The 18,304-nt window shown below is 43.5% G+C and overlaps 1 protein-coding gene across 2 annotated transcripts in view; it reads right to left on the reverse strand.

Moving 5' to 3' along the window:
* SNX9 (sorting nexin 9) overlaps positions 1-7,627 on the reverse strand; it is a 110,686-nt gene extending 103,059 nt beyond the window's left edge. For both annotated transcript variants that reach the window (XM_032253213.1, XM_032253212.1), the window contains exon 1: positions 6,732-7,627. In XM_032253213.1, coding sequence (XP_032109104.1) covers positions 6,732-6,743 — 12 coding nt within the window. In that variant the 5' untranslated portion in view covers positions 6,744-7,627. The remainder of the gene's footprint in view (positions 1-6,731) is intronic.
* Between the last annotated feature and the right edge of the window lie 10,677 nt (positions 7,628-18,304).

The following is an 18,304-nucleotide window of genomic DNA, read 5'->3' on the forward strand; positions in this document are numbered from 1 at the left end:
TACAAGCTGGGACTCCAAAAGGACCCCAATGTAAGGGTAAAGAGGAAAACTTGTAATTTCTCCTGAGACGCCAGGTCCATATTTATGCTACTCAATATGGTGGAAAAAACATTAAGCAGGAATTAAAGACACAGTGACCCCATGGATATAATGTCCCCAGGATACTGATATCAGCACACATAAATCCTCTCTGGAAGTTAATCTAGGTAACAGGATTCCCTCAGATAAAGTTCCAAGGAAAACAAGGAACTCAAAGAAAAATTAAATCAAATCACAAAACACACAAGAAAACAAAGCACAATGAGTGAGAATGTGCAGAAACAGATGGGTGAATCAGACTTCTGATATTAGAACAGACAAAAAACTATCAATGTTTTTACATCCTTAAGCTTAAAAATATGAGCGAAGAACCAGAAACCATAATGAATGATAAGCAGATTTTAAATAGAACCAAATACAGTTTCTAAAAATTGAAGATAACTGAAAATGAAAATTAAATGGATGGATAAAAGAGATTTGCTCTGACTGAAGAAAGAATAGTGAACAGAAGATACGAACAAAAGAAATTCTCCAGAATGCAGCGCAAAGAAAACATGACAAGTTGAGAGGTGGGAAGTTAGATTTTTTATTGGTTCTTTTCATGTTACTAGAGTTCCAGAAAGAAAGAGTGGAGAAAAGGCAATTTTGATGAATAACTGCTGAGAGTTTTCCACAACTGTACTCTCCTATAACGTAGCCATTAGCCACATGTGGCTACTGAAATTAAAATTTAAACACAGTGCCTTGGTCACATTAACCACATTTCAAGTTCTTGTTAGCCACAAGTGGCAGGCAGCTACCAGATGGGACTGCACAGATGTAGACCATCATGACAGCAAGTTCCACTGAACAGCACTGTTCTAGAACTAATGTAGCATCTGTCCTCATATCCGAGATACCCAGGAAAGCCCAAGCTGTGTAATTAAAATCCATACACAGGCACACTAAATTCAAACTGCAAAATACTAAAGACACAGAGAAAGTCTTAAAAACAGGCAGTGAGGAGTCACCCCACCGACAAAGAAACAATAATTAGATAACTGGCTTCTTAGCAGCAAATGTCAAAGCCAGTAGAAACAAAGGAAGAATACCTTCACTGGACTAGGAAAAAATGCTGTCAACCTAGAACTCTTTTAAGATGAGAGTAATTTTCATACGCAAGAGACACATAAGAGATTTACCAACAACATACCTTCTCAACGGAAATTCCAATGCATTTTAGGTACAAGGAAAATTATCTCAAAAGACTGAAATGTAAGAAGAAATAGTAAGCAAAGACATAGTACAATATGATTAGATGTAAAACATTTAACTGTATAAAAATAATGTCCAATTTGTAGTGAAAAAGATAGCTAAAATACTGGGCAACAATTGATTATATTGGGGGAGATGACTGGAGTTAAATAACCTTACGTCTTTTTGTAACTAAGGAAAAGGGTAATGATATTAAGTAATTTCAGACTTTAACTTAATGTTAACATGCTTATGATAACCACTGGCAAAAAGAAATATATAACACAAATCTTCCACAAAGTTGGGAGTGGGCTCCTAGAATCTGTAAGATGGTAGACAGAAATCCAAATACATCAGTAAACACAATACTGTACAGGCAGACATTAAGATCACCAGTCTAGATAAAAAGGTAAAATTCAGCTATTGGCTTTTATATATCTGGGAAATATTTACCAAAAGCTAGTGAAATCACATTAACATGAGAAATACATTAAGAAAAAATGCATTACCAGAGATAAAGAGGTTCACTTCATAATGATAAACACTTCAATTCACCTAGAAGATAATACTCACTCTAAACGTAGAGAAAATTTACCATTTTAACATCTCCATCAAGTTGACAGAGGATCAATTAGATACAACAGACGGAGTAGAGAAACACCATTAGTAAGGATAGATGCAAACAGAGTAAGTCTAATGGACATACAGCACACAGAATATACACACACATCAATAATATATATATTCCTTTTGTGCACAGGTGAAACATTACAAAAGCTGACTGTATGCTAGGTATAAAGTTAGCCTCAACACATTTCCAGGTACAGCCCCTGATCACATACAGTCAAGTTAGAAATCATCAACAAAAAGATAAGGAGAAAAAACCAGTATTTTTGGAAATTAAACACACTTCTGACAACTCACAGGTTAAAGACAACTCTTTAAAGTCTCAGAAGTTCCAACTGCCTTAAAACATAAGAGGCAATATCTCATGTAATCATTAATAAAATTGATTATGTTTGTAAAAATATAATTGCCAATACCTAAGCTGCAGATGTAAATTTTGCTTTGTACCTGTATACACTTTTAACAAATACACTACAATGCATAATTAAAAGAATAAAAGCTTACAGTTGGAGATTAACAGTTTTCTATTTCAATAATTGAGTCACTTATCTCACCAGAATATCTTTTTGCTCCTTTAAACTGGTCATTGAAGATACAAAAGTGAGCAGACACACAGTCTCAGCCTCTTGAGGCTGACAGCATTCAAAAGAGACAGCCCTTAGTTACAGAAACAAATGTAAAATGGCAGTCGGGGTGTATGATATGACCCTGAAACAGGGGTGGGGACAAGAGGAAAGGTTTTCCTGGGGAAGTGATGCTTAGACATGTTAAGACCTAACGTGTGGCCTGGCGCACTTGTGAGGCTGAGAAGGGAGGATTACCTGAGCTCAGGATACTTGGTGAAACCCCATCTCTACAAAAAATACAAAAAGTAGCCAGTCATGGTGGCGTACACCTGTATTCCAAGCTACTTGAGAGAATGAGGTGGGAGGATCACTTGAGCCAGGGAGGTGGAGACTGTAGTGAGCCATGTTTGTGCCACTGCACTCTAGCCTGGATGAGAAAGCGAGACACTGTCCCCCCCAAAAAAACAAAATAAAACCAAAAAACCTAACATGTAAAAACAAAGTACCTAGGGAAGGACAAAGAACAGCAGTCGAGGAAAAAAAAACAAAAAACAAAAAACAAAAACAGCAGCACTGCAAAGCTACAAAGTTTTAAGTGGGCGACTGAAGTAAAACTATAATTTTCAGATGGTCAACATAAAAACAAGGCATAGTAGAAAAGTGCAAAATTTTTATGCCTTCTAATCTATTCCTTCTTTAATAAGATTTGTCCATCTTTCTACTGTCACAAAACTTTTGACTATACAAATCCTACACAAACATTATATGTAAGACACATAGAAAATACTGCTGCTATGCAAAGTTAAATGGTTAGCATTTTCCAAACATTTTAAAAACCATAAAAATCAACTTTAAGTCCTGTTAGATACTTCTATTCTAGTCTTCAAATAAAGGTTTCTGCTCTGGAGATGCTACAAGTATGCCTTCTAAATTGTTCTCACTAACCTATACATGGAACAATCTTAAGCAATTCATTCATTCTCTACCGTTATTTTTAACATTCCATACCCATTTAATTCAACCAGACAAGCTGCGTAACACACGCATGTAACTTTAGGTATTGGAACTGAAAAGTTAAGAAAAAAAATGAAAAGCATCAAGAACTCCTGGAATCTTGTTGTAATTAGTCCAAAGGTGACTATGTAAGCACAAAAGGATCCAAATTAGTGACTGGAGGTTAACTTTGACATGGAAATTACAGCTAAATTATATAGACATGTTTTAACCTCCACTAACAATTTTCTTCGTGTCCCCTTTGATATACACTGAAAAAAAAATCTTCACTTCTTTCCCAGGACTTGATCTTTAAAATAAAACATAATGACTCAAATTCACCAAAGGGCTAGGTCAAAATATAACCTTTGGAGGCTTCCAATAAAGGTCAAGACAAAAAACGTTCTGCAGTCTTTGTATTAATATTTGTAAAACAAGACTCAATTGCACCAAGTACTTGCACTTAAACTGAATGCAGCATTCTACTGAGTAAGGATTAGAAATAGAAAACAGATAATCCCTTTAAAATGTGCAGTTACTGATTAACTTTCCTTAGCAGTGAAGAACTGTCCTACCACAGTTCTTCTTCTAAAAGATAATTTCTTTTTCTATTGTAAAATATACTAGTGGAATTTTTTTTTTAATCCCGATAGTTCGGAGATAACCACATCCTTAAGAAAATACATTAAGAACAAGTAAGAAAATTGTACCTGAAGATACTATAGCCAATTCTCTGGTAAATTCAAAGGGAAACCGACATCACCTAAAATATCCAGACACTGAATTTACTTTTCATCACTTAATAATTATAGCAACAGCCTGAGTGCCAATGGAGCCTAAATTTTTATTAAAAGGTAGTCATTACTACTAAACATATTCCCCCACCCCTTGAAGAAAACGAAGAAAAAAAATAGAACTACTCAGATGTGGGGAAGGGTAGGCGTGTATATACGGGGAAAGGGAGGAAAAGTACCAACTTGACTCTCTAGGAACAATTAAAAAATGAAACTTTGGTTGGACACAACAATCACCAAGATGTCAGAAAACTAAGGAAGGGTCTTCGTTTAAGAACTGCTTCACTGCTCCTCTTTTTCTTCAAACGAAAATGGCTGGTCACGACGTAAACATGGAAATGAGCACCATGTGGAACAGTGATTAGACAGCCGAAAGAAACTAACTACTGGAATATGCCTTCGGAGTGGTGTAGATAACCAAGCAGGAAGTGCTTACACATGTTTTAAGACTCGTGTTTAAGTGAAGACACATGCAGTTCAAGATGAATACAAGAACCACTGTCCTTTTCAATTTTTTGGGAAAAAAATTAAGTTTAGGCTTAACCATGAAACAAAAATGTCACCAGGTATACCCGCACTAGTTGCTAAACTGCATTCCACTTAAAGGACAGTACAGGTAACATGCCTCAGCAGACCAGAGTGGAAAAACACAACACTGACCACCACTGAACAGATCTCTAGGTCATAAACAGCCTTTTTTTAAATTTTATTTTATTTTATTTTATTTTTTTTAAAGGAGCCTTGCTCTCTGCAGCCGCCACCTCCCGGGTTCAAGCGATTCTCCTGCCTCAGCCTCCCGAGCAGCTGGGACTACAGGCGCACACCACCACACCCAGCTAATTTTTGTATTTTTAGTAAAGATGGGGTTTCATCATATTGGCCATGCTGCTCTCGACCTCCCGACCTCAGGTGATCTGTCCACCGCGGCCTTTCAAAGTGCTGGGATTACAGGCGGGAGTGAGCCACTGCGCAGGGTCTATAAACCGATTTAAGGTTGCAAGATGAGTGTGTAGTAGGATTTGTAGCTGGTAATTTCTGGAATGCTTGGGAACAAACCTCAAAATCAAATTTCCTTAGAAATCCTTGGCCTAAGTTTTATTTTTAAAAAGGTCAACACAAAATTAATACGTTAAAAAGGTGGCAAATTCTATCACATTAATAAAACCAAGGCACAGCACAGGCAATAATACATTAACAAGAAGGTTAATTATTTCAGTAACTGCAGCAACAGGTTCCCTGGAGGAGAATCCCCATTTCTCTATAAACGCGGTACCTAGATGGATTCAGAGCACAAAATCTACCGCAGCACAAAATCTGGCAGAGTGAAGTCAAGCAATTCTGATCTTTCAAAGAGATTTGAAATTTCTTATCATTTTCCACCTTATCAACCCACAAACACAAAACCCACAAACACCTATCGAAAAATAAAAATAAAAAAATTAGGTTTCCACCAACCCGAAAGTAGATCAGAGATCTCAAAAACAAATAGAGAAAGGAGTTCTGATGCTTAGAAACTGACATTACAAAAACTAAATGCAAAAGTAAACCCACTCCTCACAGCTTATCACAGATCAGTCAATGGCTCAGGGATGGAGCCTCCTCCCCCAGGTCCTGCTTCCGCGTCCCTGACTTTCCCAGCAACTATTTTACATCAAATAACTACTGAAAAAGGCCAAGGAAAAGGAGAGGGGGAAGGTGGCTTTTGAACACTCCGGTAGCTAGGAGTGACTGCTAATTTCATAAACAACAACGTAAAACAGGCGACCACCGCTCCTAGCCAATTACCAAGCAGCAGTCAAAGTTCCACGACGTAATTCGGGCCTGGGCCTTTTTTCAGGCAAACACGTAATCGAAAGCACAGTCATTTCCCTCTTGATATTTTATTCATGCTGGCAATACCAGTCATACTGAAAAGGTAGCAAAACAAAAGAGAAAAATAACAGCAGCGAAGGCAGCGGGGCTCTGGGCGTCCCAGCCTCGGTCCCTCCCCGGCCGCGAGCTCCCGCAGGCCGGGACGGGAAGCGCCGCGTCCTCTCCGCCGGGGTCTCGACTCCTACCCTGCCCCGCGGAGCCGAGGGTCCCCCGGGTGGCAGCGGAAGGGGACGCGGAGACGGCGGACAACAAGGAGCGCCTGTCGCCTAGGGGGCTTCCTCGGGTTGCGGGAAGTTTCCGTCCCGCTCCCGCGGCCCCTCCCGGAGCGCCAGCCGCAGCCCACTCTCCAGGGGCAAACTTCGCAAACCTAGCTGCGCCCGGGGACCCGACCCGCGTCTGCGCGCAGACCCGACGCCCTCCCCGGCGGGACTCCGGCGGTCGCCACAGCCCGCCGCACCCATGCCTGGAGGGGGCTGGCTGGGCTGCGGAGCCGCCCGGGGACCCCACCGAGGACGCGGCGTGGCCCCTCGGCGGCCCCGGTTCCCGACCCTCCCCGCGCCGCTGCGGGCCTGAGCGGCCGGCCGGGCCTGCGCCGCGCGCCCCTCACCTTGGTGGCCATGGCGGGCGGGTCTCCCTGTCCGGGACGGCCGGCTAGTCTCCTGCGCCGCGGATGGTGGTTCTGAGCCGCGAGAGCGTGGGCGGCGGCTCCGGCTGGGCCCCGGCGCTGCGGCAGCTCTTTCGCCTCGGCCCCGAGTCTCCACGCTCAGGCCCCGCCGCTGGGCGCTCTGCGACTCCCGCGCCGCCCGCTCCTGCAGTTCCTGAAAGTCCCCGGCTGCGCGGCCCCCGCCCCTGCCGGCCGAGCCTCCCATTTACCACGGCGCGCGCGGCGCCCGGCGGAAGCGCGCCCTGGGCCCTCGGCCGCAGCCCGGCCTCCAGGCCGCCCCCGCGCCGCGCCGCCGGCCGGCCCCCTTTGTCGAGGCTGGGGGCTGCGTCCCGAGCTGCGACAGGGTCGGGGCCGGAGCCGGGAGCCGGGAGCCATGTCCCGAAGTCTGCATAGCCGCCCCACTGAAAGCGCTCAGCGGCCCAACGAGCCGCTCGGGGGAGCCGAACCCAGACTCGGTTCACGCTCGGCCGGCGCCGAACGCCGTGGCTCGGGGCTTTCCGTGCAAGAGGCGGGAGGGGGCGGCAGGAACTCGCGACGCGCCCGGAAGGCAGGAGCTCCCACACCCCGCGATCTGTGCCCCACGCCGGGGGTGCTGCGGGGTCGCCGTGCCCTGGGCGGAGTACCCTGAGTGCCACATAAACAGCCGGGAAGGAGCGGAGCAATGGCTTCCTGGGCCTCTTCCTCTCGCCCGGAGGCTCCCTCAGGCCGGCGTCCTGGCTTGGAGCCCCTGGGACAGGACCTTGGGGGGCTTCGTTGTGTGACTTCCCGTTAACCGCCTTCTGGACTCTTGATACGTTTAAAAATGCCCGAGGGCCCCAGAGGTTTGGGGAATAACAGGATCTCTGAAATGGAAATGAGGGTTCTAAAATTGTCCATCTTTCTTGTCAGTGGTTTTCTCCAGAGTTGGATATATGGGAGTTATGAATGAAAGAATGACTTCAATTGAGCAGCAAGATTTTTCACTCAAGGACAAAACACACGACTGGAAGATATATTTTAATTGGCATACTAGTGGAATACTTTTTATTATTATGAGGGATGTATTTGTAAGAAGAGAACTATCAGATCAAATGTAAATACTCCATGGTATTTAGAGTTAATGTCAAGCTTGTGTCCTTTTAAATATATTCTATTTGACCTGAGATTTCAGTAGTTCAATAATGGAGATTAAATAAACACGGTATTGCAGAATTTTCTGTGACTTTTTGTGTTTGTTGAGCTCATGGTTAAAGCTATAGTCATCATAATATGCATAAATAGTTGTCTTTCTTCGTAAATAAAATGTTGGAAGCCAACATTCTTTGACAACCTGCTTGCTGTATACTAGGCTTTTACATCTCCATCTCATTTAATCCTTGTAAGAAACATTTGAGAAACTCATTACTGTCCACTGTTTATAAAGATGAGCCAATCAGGGCTCACTTAAATAACTTGCCCATTTGGTAATACTTATTCAAATTGAAAATGACCATAACCTTGACCCAGCAGCCCTCCTAGGAATTTATCCTCCTGTCAAACTTGTACAAGTGAGCAAAGATGTTCATCAAAGATAGTTCTTTAATGACTCCAACCAGAAAGCATCCCGTGTGTTTGTTAACAGGACCTTTTCAGTAAATAAGATACATCCGTTCAAACAAAATAGTAGGAAGCCCATTAGAAAATAATACTTTAAGTGATATTAAGAAGATAAAAAGAACATTATGTATATTACATTTGTGTAAAAAAAAGGAAATATGTTATACATTCCTAGAAAATTTCTGAGATTCACCAGACCCTGTTGTCAGAATGTTTGACATGTATATGTATTACTTCATTTAGAAACTGAAGTTTATATTTTAATAAAGGATGAAAGAAATAACTTGGCTAAGAGCACACACTAGTATATGGAAAAGTCAGGATTTGAGCTCAGACCATGCCATAAGTAATGAGTTTTTCATATTCTTTAAATTTGAAGGCTGGGTACAGCTCTCTCTGCAGCCGTTCAACAATGCATCCTTTGATAGAAGGGTGCAAAGTTAGGGGCACACCTGTGAAGACAGGCCTTTCCACACACTCGTCTGGCAAATCCTACGCAAATAGTCATCCTGGGCACCCGGCACCATGAAAGCAAGAAGACCAGAGACTTCAAGCTTTTCCCGCCTGAACAATTTCCCTAACCCTGGCTTTATTTTTTAGAAGTAAAGGTGGAGGGTTGATGTGGGAGGGGTGTTTGGGCCCAGGTGTTCAACACCAACCTGGGCAACATAGACCTCATTTCTGTTTTTTTGGGTTTTTTTTTAATTAAATTTTAATTTGTTACTTTTTTTTAATTTAAAAAAAAAAAGAGCAAGACTGCCTAAAAAAAAAAGTATGTAAAAAGAGATAAACATGTGCACTTCCACCGAAAGGGATTTTGAACATAACTAAAATCTTTATCACATTTTAAATAATGAGGCGCTATATCCCCAGTAAATAGTGCTAAACTTAGCAGTTTTATTTATTTATTTTTTTATTTTTTTCTTTGAGACAGAGTTTCACTCTTTTTACCCAGGCTGGGTTCAGGCAATTCTCCTGCCTCAGCCTCCTGAGTAGCTGGGATTACAGGCATGCGCCACCGTGCCCAGCTAATTTTTTGTATTTTTAGTAGAGACGGGGTTTCACCATGTTGACCAGGATGGCCTCGATCTCTTGACCTCGTGATCCTCCCGCCTCGGCCTCCCAAAGTGCTGGGATTACAGGCGTGAGCCACCGTGCCTGGCCCCAGCAGTTTTATTTTTATATACATTAGTCAAAATCAACATTTCTCACGAATGTCATTATAGAGGAGAATCAGTTTCATAGAATATATATATATAGAGAGGCTAGGTCTCACTCTGTCACCCAGGCTGGAGTGCAGCAGCCAGATCTCAGCTCGCTGCAGCCTCCGCCTCCCGGGTTCAAGCGATTCTCCTGCCTCAGCCTCCCCAGTAGCTGGGATTATGGGCACCTGCCACCATACCTGGCTAGTTTTTTGTGTGTATTTTTATTAGAAATGGGCTTTTGCCCTGTTGGCCAGGCTGGTCTCGAACTCCTGATCTCAAGTGATCTGCCAGCCTCAGCCTCCCAAAGTGCTGAGATTACAGGCATGAGCCCCTGCACCTGGCTGTGGCATTTGTCTTCTGCTTCCACTTGAACACCCATGCACATCTCTCTTCTGTCCATTTCCTTTGAGCGAGCTTCCTCAGAGCTGATGCTCTAGATAGACCTGCTTTCAGAACCCAGATCCCAGAACCCCAGGCCATGCTAAGTTCAGGTTTTCCTCTGTAGCATGAGCTTCCATTACTTCAGGGATAACACAATTGATTTGTTAAATAATTGGATTTGCATTTGCAGACTGCTTTTGGTTATTACTAGATCGTACTTTCAAAAGAAAAAGACCTGCAGCCAGAGCAACAGAGCCACTGCTTAGGCTTTGGACCTCACCATTTTTTTTTTTTTTTTTTAAATCATGCCAAAGGAGGTAAAGTGATTAGGATTCACGGGAAGCCTCCTCCAGTCACACAGCTGTGGGGACAAGAAAATAACGGCCACAAACTCTTCCCTGGGTTTGTTCGGTACAGTCAGATGTTTCTATTCAAAATTAGATTCTCCTTATGTTTTTGGTAGCACAGAGCCCAACTAAATGCTTGGTCAACTAATGGGAAACTAACACAGAAAAGTGCAACTGTGCAAACTCAAGTGGAAAGGAGTGAAAACGTGTGATGCTCACCTCATGTAAGGACCGGAGGATGAGAAGAATGTAACAATGCGTTCAGCCTGTGTCCGGCACAAGGGGATACCGCCTCCTCTCACTTTAGGGTATTAATTCAGTGAGGTTAAAGAAAACCTCAGGGTGACCTTGAAAATAAACAGTGGAAAGGAGTGCTGCTGGTGCCTTTCCAATGCTGATAAATGTATGACATCCTCACCTTGAACCAGATGCTGTTACAGGTGAGGGAGATAAAAGTCCCTGCTCTCTTAGAACTTAACAATCTGTAGAGGGTGGGGAAGACAATAAACTATAAATAAATGTTTAATGTGTCAGGTGCTTTTATAAGTGCTCTGAAGAAAAATAAAGCAGGTAACCTTTATGGGAATAAAGAGAAGTAGGAGAGGTTATTTTTTTATTGTACTTTAGGTTCTGGGGTACATGTGCAGATCTTGCAGGGTTGTTGCATAGGTACATGCATGGCAAGGTGGTTTACTGCCTCAATTCCCCCATCATCTATATTTGGCATTTCTCCCCAGGTTATCCCTCCCCAACCTCCCCACCCCTCTATGTCCCTCCCCAGCCCCCACCAACTGACCCCAGTGTGTGATGCTCCCCTCCCTGTGTCCACATTTCTCATTGTTCAACGCCCACCTACGAGTGAGACCATGCGGTGTTTGATTTTCTGTTCTAGTATCAGCTTGCTGAGAATGATGGTTTCCAGATTCACCGAAGTCCCTGCAAAGGACACGAACTCATCATTTTTTATGGCTGCATAGTATTCCATGGTGTATATGTGCCACATTTTCCCTGTCCAATCTATCATCGATGGGCATTTGGGGTTGGTTCCAGGTCTTTGCTATTGTAAACATGCTGCAATGAATATACGTGTGCATGTGTCTTTATAGTAGAACAATTTATAATCCTCTGTGTATATATATACCCAGTAATGGGATTGCTGGGTCAAATGGAATTTCTATTTCTAGATCCTTGAGGAATCGCCATACTGTCTTCCACAACGGCTAAACTAATTTACACTCCCACCAACAGTGTAAAAGTGTGCCTGTTTCTACACATGGGAGAGGTTATTTTACATAAGCCTTCCTCTTGGTGTTAGACTAGCTGAGTGTATGGATAAAAGTTTATGATTTTAAAATTGTGTTTGTTTTAGTTGGTTAGCTGATTGGTTGGTTTTAACTTCGGTTCCATTTGGACTAAGTCAACGTTTCTCTCTCCATCGTCCGGGAGACATGGAGCCATCAACAGTAAAGGGACATAGTGTCCGAAACTAGAAATTGAGCAGAAATCTGACTGGCAGCACCTGAGTCGTCCAGGAAGGGACAGTTGGTATGCGCAGAGAGAGATTGGAGGCATGCGAGGCTGCAAAGATGGCAGAGGTGGCAGCGGCAGGCAGGGTTAGGCCGGAACAGAAACCGTTTGCTCGAGGTTTCTATACTAGTCTGTGTGCTGGGTTTGGGTAGTTCTGACTCCCAGAAGGACTGAGCTGTGAGGTGAGGGCAGCAATATAAGATTGGCTCACCAGTTGGCTTCCCAAATGAAGTCCCAGCCTGTAGGATTCCTGGTTCTCGTGAAACTTTGCCCTAGGATATTCTTTTAATTCTTTGACCTGTTATGGACAGACTGGCATGAGTCCTTGAAGACACACATGCATTCAGTGACTGGGCACAAAGAAGTAACAGTGGATATGGTAGCAAAGGACGTTCTTCTAGTTCATGTGTCATTGCTCAAGTTGCAAACTGTGACAGTTAATACTGAGTGTCAACTTGATTGGATTGAAGGATGCAAAATATTGATCCTGGGTGTGTCTGTGAGGGTGCTGCCAAGGAGATGAACACTTGAGTCAGTGGGCTGGAAAGGCAGACCCGCCCTCAATCTGGGCGGGCACCATCTCATCAGCTGCCAGCACAGCCAGAATATAAAGCAGGCAGAAAAACGTGAAAAGCCTGGGCTGGCCTAGCCTCCCAGTCTCCATCTTTCTCCCGTGCTGGATGCTTCCTGCCCTCGAACGTCAGACACCAAGTTCTTCAGCCTTGAGCCTCGGACTGGCTCTCCTTGCTCTTCAGCTTCCAGATGGACTATTGTGGGAACCCCACCTTGTGATCATGTGAGTTAATACTTAATAATATTCCTATATATATATAATAAACTCCCCTTTATATATATAAACTCCCCTTCATATATATGTGTGTGTGTGTATATATATATATATATATATATATATATCTTATTAGTGCTGTCTCCTCTAGAGAACCTTAATGTGATTGTGTGAGTTAATACTTAATAAACTTCTATATATACATATATAATAAACTCCCCTTTATATGTATATGTCCTATTAGTTCTGTCCCCTCTAGAGAACCCTGACTAATACACAAAGTATAAAGGGTTTTGTTTTTTTTTTTAAACAGGGTCTCACTTTGTTGCCCAGGCTGTAGAGCAGTGATGTGATCACAGCTCACTGCACACTTGACCTCCAGAAAAAAAAAGGGCTCAAGTGCTACTTTTTTTTTTGAGTCAGAGTCTCGCTCTGTTGCCCAGGCTGGAGTGCAATAGACTATCTCAATTCACTGCAACCTCCGCTTCTGGGTTCAAGCAATTCTCCTGCCTTGGCCTCCTGAGTAGCTGGAATTACAGATGCCCACCACCAGGCCCAGCTAATTTTTGTATTTTTAGTAGAGATGGGGTTTCACCATGTTGGCCAGGCTGGTCTCAAACTCCTGATCTTGTGATCTGCCTGCCTTGGCTTCCAAAGTGCTGGGGTTACATGCAAGAGCCACTGCGCCCTACTCAAGTGCTACTTTTTTTTTTTTTTTTTTTGAGACAGAGTTTTGCTCTTGTTACCCAGGCTGGAGTGCAATGGCGCGATCTCGGCTCATCGCAACCTCCGCCTCCTGGGTTCAGGCAATTCTCCTGCCTCAACCTCCTGAGTAGCTGGGATTACAGGCACGCTCCACCACGCCCAGCTGATTTTTTGTATTTTTAGTAGAGACGGGGTTTCACCATGTTGACCAGGATGGTCTCGATCTCTTGACCTCGTGATCCACCCGCCTCGGCCTCCCGAAGTGCTGGGATTACAGGCTTGAGCCACCGCGCCCGGCCTCTCAAGTGCTACTTTTAAAGCTAAAAGCCCCACATAACATGGTAGCACATACTGACACACGCTCCCAAATGCTTGCTTTATGGAAGGCAACTCTAATGACAGTGTTTGCTAATGAATATTTAGCAAGTACAGGACATTTACTGTGACCACCATGATTTAGAGCCAGACACTGCAAATTACATCCTCCATCCCTTGTGAGTCCTGTTCTTCCCCAGGATGTTGATCAGAAAGGCTACTCACTGCTGAGTGCTGAACAGATGGCCTTGGCCCTGGCATCTGACGTCCTTGGCTTGAAACTCACTTCTGCTGCTTGTCACCTGTGTGAACTTGAGCGGGTACTTTGATCTTGATCCCCAGTACCAATGTCTGTCTTTGTCTGTTCAGGCTGCTATAACAGAATACCTTAAACTGGGTGGCTTATTAACAACAAATGTTTATTTGTCATAGTTCTAAATGCTGAAAAGTCCAACCTTAAAGAGTCAGTAGATTCAGTGTCTGGCAAGTGCCTCCTGGTTCATGGATAGCCGTCTTCTCACTGCGTCCTTACGTGGTGGAAGGAGGGAGCACTGTGGGATCTCTAAGGCAATAATCCTAATCATGAGAGCTCTGTCCCCCTGACCTGATCACCTCCCAAAACCCTAACTTCCAAATACCATTACATTAGGGGTTAGGATTTTAACATCTGAATTTATGGAGGACACAAACATTCAGTCAATAGCACAGCGATGTTGCCCTGAGTTTTGCTTTGAAGATTCCATGAAACCAACTTTAACTGAAGTAGCAGGAAGTCCTAACGGATCTTAATAGCTATTATAACTATGTGCATGGTTGGGCTTCACGCTGGTGGTGGCCAATAACTTTACTGCCCTTCTCAGATCTGTGACAAATTTCCCGAGCTACTGTTTTCCAGTGGTGACAGAGTACTGAGCACATCCAGTACCTGTATTTACTCACTCATATGGCATTGCTTTCTTCTTTTTCTTTCCAGTCATTCATTTAATTCCTCAATATTCTCTTTCTTTTTCCCCACTGTGTTTCATTTCAGTCCCCTGGTATATTTCATCTCTTCTTTTACATGTCTATAGAATGTCCCTAACTCCAGTTTCTCAGGATTTTTCCATCAGCAACTTTTCTGCTTTTTAAAACCATCAAAGCTTTGACAAAGTAGGAAAATGTCAAAATGCAAAATATCCTTTTAAGTAAACAAGTGCATAAAGCTCGCAATCCCAGTAAATACAAACTCTGCATTAGTTTCAAAACAGGTAACAAGTTTAATGTTATACTCTTTAGAATTTCTAGCTTAATTTAAAAAATATTAAGTAAATGACTGTTTAGAAACAGAGATGTTTCTTATAAATAGTTCTGATCTACCTGTTATCTCCCGTGTCAATAGTTGTAAAGTAAAGGGGTGGTTTTCAGGGAGCAATTGGGTGTTCATTGACTAGAGGCATGCACACAAGAGCTTGGTACTTGAGGATTTAGGAAGCAGGGGTTCCCCTCATGGCTAGTTTGGTCTATTAACTGCTTCTTATTTCATGCCTAAACTATCTATTGAGAGCCTGCAGTGTGCAAAGTGCTATGGTAGATAGGATAAAGTCATGAAAAAATGCATTCTGTGTGTTCCTAGGACTTAAAATCCCATGAGGAAAAGAAAACATTCACCTTAACACCCTGAGAGCTCTGGGCCAGGTGTGGTAGCTCACGCCCATTATCCCAACACTTTGGGAGGTGGGAGTATTTGCTTCAATTCAGGGGTTCAAGACCAGCCCGAGCAACATTGTGAGACCCTGTCTCTACAAAAAAATAAAAATTAGCCAGGTGTGGTGGTGTGTGCCTGTAGTCCCAGCCACTTGGGGGGCTGAGGTAGCAGGTGGGAAGATTGCTTGAGCCCAGGAATCCAAGGCTGCAGTGAGCCAAGACTGTGCCACTGCATTGCAGCCTGGGCGACAGAGTGAGACGAGACGCTGTCTTAAAAAGCAAGCAAACAAACAAACAGAAAAAACCCAGACAGTTTTGACTGGTTATTCACTCTTACTTAGCATCCTCTGCTCCTTCCTGAAAACAAAACTCCCCTATTACAGTAATGAGACCCACTTGGAGAAAAGAGAAACACCTGTGTTTTAGAGAACCTGTGGTTACAGAAATAAAGAAGGAGAAACAGCAGTGAAGAGCAGAACAATTTAGGGAAATCAGTCAAACCACACTGCTCCTGCCTCAAAACCCAACTCACCAACCCCAGGGCCAGCCTTGCAATCAGCCCCAGCCTCCAAGCCTTCACTGAAATTTGGCAATTACAAACTAAGTTTGCATATTCTTTTGAAAATATAATTGTATTGGAAAAGAAAGGGGGGAGTAAGGACCTACTGATCTCTTGCATAAAACTGGCCTGATAGTCAATAGATTGAACAGACGGAAATGGAGGGGAAGTGAGTATTTTTGTACCGTGATTACTAACGCTGAGGAATTGGATATCTATGATCCGAGGAGCCCAAGCCACTTAAGATGGGAACACAAGCTATTTCCTTAGTGGACAGAGTTATCAGGAATAGCTGCATAATGTGTGGGGCCATCGCATGATGAAAATGCAGGGCCCGTCATTTAAAATCACTGAGAATTTTAAGATAGCAGAAGAAGAGAATTGAACCAAGCCTAAGGCCTTCTATGCTTGAGGTCCTGTGAACTGAATAGGCCCATGATGCTGGCCCTGACAATTGTTTTTTCACAGATAGTTGTCACTTATTAACGGAATAATTAGGAAAATTCGAAAGAAGGTGGGATCTGAGCTGTCTTGAAAGACAGGTAAATTTTCCATTTTTCAAGACAGAAGGATGGCGTGAATCAAGACACAGCGAGGACGCAGTTCTGGCTGCATTTCCCTGTTATCGGCTAGACCATGTTTACCGGGGCAGAAGTTGTCATGTGGGAATAAGTCTAGAAGGATGGGTAGAGGACAGATTATGACATTTGGAGGCCACGGGAAACCATTAAAAATTATCTTAGTAATGTTTTTGGAAGATGAATTTGGCAGTGGAATGTAGGATGCTTTGGAGCAGGCCCACTCCAGGGGAAGAAGACCAGTTACAAGGCTCTTACGGAGTTGACGGCATTCATTCATCCAGTGGTTATAGCCGTGCTATTCTGAAATATTTTCCCCCTTCCCTTCTCCAAGAACTTGGAACTGTTGAATAACATTAACGGGAAGCCATTGGCTTGGACTGAGCTCCTGCACTAGGCCTGAGAGACCAAACCAAAATGGAATGACTCATGCCGAAGTTCATGCCACCAAGCCAAAGCTACGCTGTCTATCTGAACTTCCCAAGAATCAGGAGAGAGATAACAGCAAATTCTCAAACAGGCCAGTTTTAGCTGGCACGGTCAGGAAGTTCCGTCTGCTTTCGCCTTTACAAGGAAAGCAACTTTGAAAGGACCAGTGTGCACTTTGTTCTCTGATGCCACTTTGATCACCCCTTTTTTGTCTAGAAAGCCCGAGTCCTCTGCTCTATAGCGTATTCTATACTGTACCATGAGGGGTTGCCGTATTCTAGAATTGCAAATTATAGCCGGTTAGGGTTTTTTTTTTTTTTTTTTTTTTTAATTTAAGACAGTCTTGCTCTGTTGCCCAGGCTGGAGTACAGTGCCACGATCTCGACTCATTGCAGCCTCCGCCTCCTGCTGATTCTTGTGCCTCAGACGCCAGAGTAGCTGGGATTACAGGTGTGAGCCATCATGCTCAGCTAATTTTTGTATTTTTAGTAGAGATGGGGTTTCACTATGTTGGTCAGGCTTGTCTCGAACTCCTGACCTCAATTGATCCACCTGTCTCGGCCTCCCAAAGTGTTGGGATTACAGATGTGAGCCACCGTGCCTGGCCAGTTAGGATCTTTAAATTTGTTGTAATTGTGTTTTTTGATGGTATCTGGAGACCACGAAGGGACTCAAAGCACACTGCTGACAACTCCTGAGACCCTCTGAGGGATGAGAGGTGCTGTTGACCCCTTTTAAGGTTGCCTGTCTTCCTCATGGAGCCCTGAGGATTGTAAATTCCTCTCCGGGCTAACTCTGCACTGAGCTGCGGCCCCCACACCCTACCTCCTGATCTTTTTGGCTTTCAAATCCAGGCTAGTGTGTGCTGTGAGAAAACACATGACCTTGGTCTGGCTACCAAGGGTTAGTGCTATGAGTGCTGGGAGAGAGCATATGACCTTTTGGGGTTTGCAGTGGCTGACAAGTCACTGGCAAGAGTGGATGTTGTGACAGAAACAGGATGGGGTCCTGTAGGGAGGCCTCGGGTGTCTGATGGGGTCTGACAGAAACTGGCAGTAAATGGCAATTCTGCCAGAGGTATGAATTGGACTTTCAGAAATTCTTTGCATGAATGTTGTACTCTATCCTTTCCCTCTTTTTCCTTGCACACAGATCACTGTGATCACTAACAATAGCTGTGTTGATATTCAAGTCATTGTGTTATTGCTTTTGTGCATGGTGATAGAAATTTATCTTCAATTTCTTAAACGTGGCTAATTGGTCATCAACCATCATTAACTGACAAAACAGCTGTCTCCTCTGATCTGCAGTGCCAACTCATCATACTACATGGATGGGTGTGTTTCTGACTTCCGGATTCCATTGAGTTGGTGTATTTCCTATCTCTAGGTCAATGCTACTTTGTCTTAATTACTCTGTTTTTAT

The sequence above is a fragment of the Sapajus apella genome, unplaced genomic scaffold (genome assembly GCF_009761245.1).
Source record: "Sapajus apella isolate SASKATOON/1434 unplaced genomic scaffold, GSC_monkey_1.0 scaffold82, whole genome shotgun sequence".
Classification (NCBI taxonomy): Eukaryota; Metazoa; Chordata; class Mammalia; order Primates; family Cebidae; genus Sapajus; species Sapajus apella.